Source organism: Tachysurus vachellii, chromosome 12 (genome assembly GCF_030014155.1).
Source record: "Tachysurus vachellii isolate PV-2020 chromosome 12, HZAU_Pvac_v1, whole genome shotgun sequence".
NCBI lineage: Eukaryota > Metazoa > Chordata > Actinopteri > Siluriformes > Bagridae > Tachysurus > Tachysurus vachellii.
The window spans coordinates 21,009,498-21,016,191 of NC_083471.1; the positions used below are offsets into that span (position 1 = coordinate 21,009,498).

Sequence of the window (6,694 nt, forward strand, 5' to 3'; positions counted from 1 at the left end):
AGATAATTACTGAGTATTTATATCCAAATGCACACATATAAACACTATGAGTTTGTTTAGTACCAAAAGAGTGGTTTCAAGGTGATGAAAATGATTTCAATACCAATGCTTTTGAGAAACAATCCAAACTGATTCATTTTATTTTATTACACCAAGTTTGTCTCTAACTAATAATTAATATGAGCAATGTATAAAGGTGTTCATGTTTAATGTTTAGAGAGTGATTAGTTAAATATTATTTATACGTTAGCTTGTCCTGAGATTTCATTCAGGAATAATAAAATTACTTTTATTTAAGATTTGGTTGATTTCAATAACTGTCCCACTATATAAAAAAAATCATATAAAATCTTATTAATATAATTAATCATTTATATTTAAAAAAAAAATAATTAATATAAAACTTTTAAGAAAGTTGTATGGCGCTGCTCCATACATCATTTATTTTGCAGTCAAAACGACAGGACACATAAAGTCCGTATAGATGATTCGGAGTCGACACTGTAGTTTTCCTCTTTTTTACTTCAGCAATTAAAGATACACAAAAGTGGCAGGTCGTAGGACAATAAATAATAAATTATTTTTGTAATATTGGAACAAACAAACAAATAAAAAGATCTCCGCTGTATGACCCGACATATTAACTTAAAACTATACACATCTTTGGGAAATAATAATAATAATAATAATAATAATAATAATAATAATAATAATAATAATAATAATCTCGGACGGACACATACACGTAAAATTCCCACGCAGCTTGTGGTCGAATAGAGGTATACCTTGTTGCAATGCTTTAGTAGCCTACTTGGGCTTTTTATTATACCATATAACAATAAAAGCGGTTAGACTCGGCTTCCAGGCCGTCCTCACACTTTCAGTGTTCAGTGAATAAATCTCAGTTGTTTTAGGGAAACCGGTTGACGAGTCAGCAGTTTGTTTGGGCCGCTCATGCTGCGCTGTACGGATTTAGAGTCCTCTTAGGTCTCATCTTCCTATGAGGCTGATTTGTCCAAAAAAAAAAAAAAAAAAAAGAAAAAAAAAAAAAAAAAATGTAAAAAAACGCCTCGGGTTGTTTGGCAAAAGAATATAGCCGACCAGTTCCACCAGTTCCTGCGTAGTGTAGGCCTAAAAGTCGGAGAAAAGTACATTTTGACATTTTGGACCCGGTGTAGGTCTACTTCCGCCGGATGCTAGCGTTTTCCGGTAACGCTTGTCTTCTCGTGAAGTGTCTTTTCGCTAGAGCGCCTTTCGTTCCCACGATTGTCATCACAGTGTATAAACGCGACCAAGGGCTTGTTTGGATAGAGAAGCCCAACGGAATTGGAGGTCTGTCGGTGTTATTCGGGGGTGTAGCCTCGGTGAAACAGGGACTCGACGACGCTCATTTTCCTCTGATTCTGGAAAGGAAGATTAATCCGAATCGTCTAAGCTTCGATGGGACTGGCCACCATACTGTTTGGTGTATCTGGCAGTTGCGAGGACATGGATGCTACTTCACTTCCTGTTGAATTCGATCCTGGTCCTCCTTCAGAAAAATTCACCTAGAATAAGCAAAGCAATTATTATTATTATTATTATTATTATTATTATTATTATTATTATTATTATTATTATTATTATTGTTGTTGTTGTTGTGTCTGCAAGCTGCGCTTTTACGCACGGAAATTACGTGCTCTCACCAGTTGCTGAAAAGCCGGTTGGTCGATGTCGCTCTGCAGTGCAAAATCGCTAAGGACCTTCCAGGGTGGCTGATAAGTCTGCACTTCCACAGGGTTTGCCTGTAATCCGCCGTCGTGCCTCTCTGGACTGGTGGCCACCATTGGAGTTCCCGTCATTCCTTGGATGTTCTGCAGAAAGCACAAAAACCCATCGATTTTAGAAAAGAATAGTTGTGCGTACAAATGGATACGCATGCACCTGCAAGCTTGCATCTAGATTACTGATCTGTTTGTGTGTGTTGTGCTTTGTTTTTTAAAATTCACACTCACCGTCTTGTCGTTGGTTTGCTGCTGCTGGAGCTGCTTCATCAGCAAACTGCGCTTCTTGTCTTTGCAGCGCTTGTTCTGAAACCAGACACGGATGACCCGCGGGCTCAGGCCCGTCATCTCCACGAGCTGCTCCTTCATGAGCGCGTCGGGCCGCGGGTTCGCGTTGTAGCACGTGCGCAAAGTGTGCAGCTGCTTCTCGTTCAGCACCGTGCGCACGCGCGTCGTTTTCTCGGGCTGTTTGTGCACGTGCGGGCGCAACGCAGGCTGGCGCGCCGAGATTGGCTCTGCTGCAAAAAAAAAAAAAAAAACACACACACACACACAGACACACACAAACAGACGCCAAAATGCAATTAGGTCAATAAATATGACAGGTAGTTTTAATTTCTGCAAACATGACAGATGTGAGCTTGCCTCGTTCTAACATCGCGAGACGGGGAATTAGGGCTATAATAGGGCTAATTAATGTAACTGCGACATATATTTTTGTGACAAACAAGCTGCGAATTACGCGATATGCCAAAATATAGAACACATATCCAAATGATAATAGTTAAGCTATTAAGAACGTGAAAACATTGTTCATACAGACCATAGAGTTTACATTATGCATTGTCACCAAATTCCGTTTGGTGACTTCTTTCTGTTTTCTTTCCATGTTCAAATTTTGTGAAAATTAATTTTAAAAATTATTGCCAATTAAATGGCTGATATGACAATTTCTGCTCGCATTTGGGTTTTGGCTCTAGTGCGTTTTTGCGCTCCCGTGGACCGATGCGTTTTTTGGCACATAACTACACAAACATATGCAAATGTTTAAACTTTCACATTACACTTTTAGAATCACTATGTAAACTACTTAAAGGTCTGAACAATTTAAAATCTATCGCCAAAAATCACCTGTAAACAGATTTGTTGCATCATTTCTGCAAACAGAACCTTGATAGCAAATATATTTGCATAAGCTTTTTAATGCATTCAGCTCTACACTGGAAATATCGCACACCACAAAGCTGTAACTGTAAACAGAATATCCAACAGTTTACTGTATTTGGAGGACTTTGAAGAAGTGGAATAAACCTGTGTAGAATGTGCTCTGGGAAAATTGCCCAGAGTTTATATCCAAATACATCAAGCAGAAGATAAATATCCTTTACTAAATATAGATGAAATTCAACTTTAACCAACTATGTGGGATTTAATGCACCTAAAGATTTTTTTTCATTAACATGCATGTCTAAATATTTAACGATTTCAAATATACGCATATTCGTATAATATATAAAATATAATACACAAACCGGCATAGTTTTTAATCGAATGGTTGGCTGTGGACCAGCGGAAGAATATCACTTTCATGCATGAATAGCCGAATTCAATAGCACACAAACTGTAGGAAAAATGAAACGTGCAATGTTGACAAACCTCTGACAACAGCCTGTTAGTTTAGTAACATTTTCATTTCAAAGTTCCATTATCATTTAATACTTTTTATATTACCAAAATTGTTAATTTATCAAAATAACAGGCTATTTGCCCTATCAATAGTTTTGTCAATATATAACTAGGATACTTTATTAAGGAAAATCTATTAAAAAATAACTACAAATAAAAGAGAAGTATGATTTCTGGCCATTTTATTCAAAAGATTTACTAAACAAAAATATCCCGTTCATTATGAACAGTCAGTCTGAGCTATTAAGATTCAACCAAGCAACTAAGATCAAGTAAAATAATGGAAAACTCAAATAAAACTATATGCTGTGTGATGGCATCCTTAGAATTTAAACCAACTATTACTTCACCTCCAGAACGCACAGCTCCACTTAAGCGTTAAGTTCTTGACAAATAGAGTGATTTTATTCATGGGTCAATCTAAAAAAAGTACAGCCAAAAGTCTAAAACCGACTACAAAACTGGAAGACACATATATTCCCCGAGCTTGTGCAAGGCGAGAGTGGATAAGAAACATTATTCGATGAAAGTCATGTCATGCTTAGCACCTTAAAGCTTGAATAAAAGAAAGTTTACCTGCCATCTGTAAGGGACGGGCCGGGTGCAGGGGACTGAGCGGCTCCCCAGGCGCCATGCTGGCTCTCTCCACCACGTCGTGATCGGCTCGGCAGAATAGGCCGTCCTCACGTAGAGCGAACTCATCGCCCGGGATCAACTGCCTGCTGCACGCCACGCACCGGAAACACTCCACGTGATACACCTTAGCGCGAGCGCGCATCACAAAGTCGTTCTTGCTGAAACCGATGTTGCATTTCGCGCATTTGATTCCGTAGAGTCTGGAAAAAATGAGACCCGAAGTTCAGTGGACAGGAAGCAGAGTGTGCTGCACATCCTTAAAATGTAAGATAATCAATGAATAAAATACATGCTTGGAAAAACAAACTCAATTGGAAAAAGTATTAGTATTAGAATTGTTGTTGTTGCAAGAATAATAATAATAATAATAATAATAATTATTATTATTATTATTATTATTATTATTATTATTATTATTATTTTTATTTTTCTTATTATTATTACTATTATTACTATTATTATTATTATTATTATTATTATTATTATTATTAATAATAATAATAATAATAATAAAATAACAATAGTAATAAATGAAGTTAGTCTAAATAGAATGCTAACTGTTAAATTGATCATTAAACAAAATACAATACAACAACATCTGACACAATTAGTATTTATTCCAACAAAATATCCAACAAAATTTTAAAACGATGAACGTTTGTTCATTTAAGACACCATCTTTAGTAGCATATGAGGTTATAGTTTGTAGTAATTTGTTATCTAGCCCTGCGCATGAGCACACAGCATAATTACACTCAAGCTCCACTGCATTAGCATATAGGTGCATTGGTGTAAAGACTAGGGACAGGGCACGAGAATGACAGCGTGAGCTCGAGCCGCAGCTTAGTCATTAAATCATGAGACCTTCTTTTCTTTTTCTTTACTTAAGTCCTTAAAGGTATGTGGCTCAACATGTCTGTCTTACCTGATGTAGTCACGTTTACAGTACGTTTTGCCGTCCCGGACAAAGCAAGTGCATGACTCGTCCAGATACTGGTTACACTCCGCGCATTTGAGACATGCCGCGTGCCACTCGAGGTCGGGCGCCACGCGCAGGATGTACTGGTCGTGGATCTGATTCCCGCAGCCCACGCACAAAGAGACCAGGCGTTTCTCTGGACACCAAACACACACAGGAACATATAAGGAAGTTGTTCAAATGTTATTGATTAAACATAATGTTTCATAATGTTAGTGCAGAACAAGCTTGAAATAATGTCGTGTAATAATTTCATTCTTAATGAAAGTTTAATAATAATAATAATAATAATAATAATAATAATAATAATAATAGGAAAGCGTAATAAATAATAATGTTCGTCATTGTCAATTACCTGGAGTAAAAAATAATAAAGACATATATATATTTTTATTATTATTTTTGAGAATTGAGAAAACAAATAAATAAACAAACAAAAATAAATAGACAAAAACATTAGTGTTATGCACTAGTAAGCTTTTCGTTTCAATGATCACAAATCAATGCATAATCTCCAAATGCATGCAGCATCTTTACATAAGCTTAACAAAAAGTGTTAAACAACTCACTTTTTGGTGGGTCCCCCATGTCTCCCATGTCCAGAAAGTAAGGCGGTGTTAGGTCCACTTTAAAAACGGAGCGCAGGCCCGTAGTGCCCGTGGTTTCTGGAGAAAAAATACAACTGCGCCTCCGAGGTGTAAAACTTCCCGAAATCGAGATTAGAGTTCGGGCAGAACGTGTGTGTGGGTGTGTGTGTACATGTGAGTGTGTGTCTGAGCTCCAGCGCATCGAGAGGCCGCTCCTGTCCGTATCTCTTGTCTTGTCTCTCTCTCAAAACTCCACCGGCTCCGACTCTTCTCTCTCTCGCCATTGGACTGACGTAGGACAGCTACACGTCACGCTCACGCGCTTCTGATTGGTTGTGAAAAGGAACGAGCAGCATGTCTCATTAGCGCAGCGCGAGCGCTTACGGGAGCCGCGCGCTCCTGTTACTGCCTTTATTTCGAGCCTTAATTCGTCCGATTTTGGAAATGGGCCTGTACTGAATTATGTTTTTTTTTTTAATTAAGAAGGATAATTATTAATAATAAGAAATGTCAATATATAGCCTAGAACAATACAGTATTTGTGCACTTTGCTGTTTGCAGTAATAGTAATAGTAATAATAATAATAATAATAATAATAATAATAATAATAATAATAATAATAATAATAACAAGAAGAATGAAAATATCTATACTATTACTACTACTACTACTGCTACTACTACTACTACTACTACTAATAATAATAATAATAATAAACATAAACAATAATAATAATAACAATAATAATAATAACAATAACTATTATTGTTATAATTATTATTATTATTATTATTATTATTATTATTATTGTTGTTGTTGTTGTTGTTGTTGTATAAAATATTTCTATCATATATCTACAGGTTTATTGGGACATGATGGCGCATAACATAATACTGTGACTATAAAGCGAGTTCGTACACTTTTTTTTTTTTTTTGAAAGTTTACAGCCCAGGCTGCAGGTCTTTATTTAGGGACAGGCACACGCCTAATGACTGAAATCCACGGCACGCTTCTGGGTTGTAGCTATTAAAACCCAAAACGC

General features: G+C 36.6%; 1 protein-coding gene across 2 annotated transcripts; it reads right to left on the minus strand.

Moving 5' to 3' along the window:
- Nucleotides 1–504: 504 nt before the first annotated feature.
- isl1a (ISL LIM homeobox 1a) lies at nucleotides 505–5,928 on the minus strand. Of its 2 annotated transcripts, none has more exons than XM_060884074.1 (6): nucleotides 5,634–5,928; nucleotides 5,011–5,200; nucleotides 4,026–4,285; nucleotides 1,995–2,278; nucleotides 1,686–1,853; nucleotides 505–1,547 (listed from the first exon to the last, which is right to left on the minus strand). In XM_060884074.1, exons 1-6 carry the CDS (start codon nucleotides 5,851–5,853, stop codon nucleotides 1,431–1,433), a joined length of 1,239 nt encoding a protein of 412 aa, XP_060740057.1. In that variant the 5' UTR covers nucleotides 5,854–5,928; the 3' UTR covers nucleotides 505–1,430. The 2 variants fall into 2 exon arrangements, with proteins under 2 accessions (XP_060740057.1, XP_060740056.1); XM_060884073.1 differs by having other exon boundaries at nucleotides 1,995–2,281; nucleotides 5,634–5,925.
- Nucleotides 5,929–6,694: the final 766 nt, after the last annotated feature.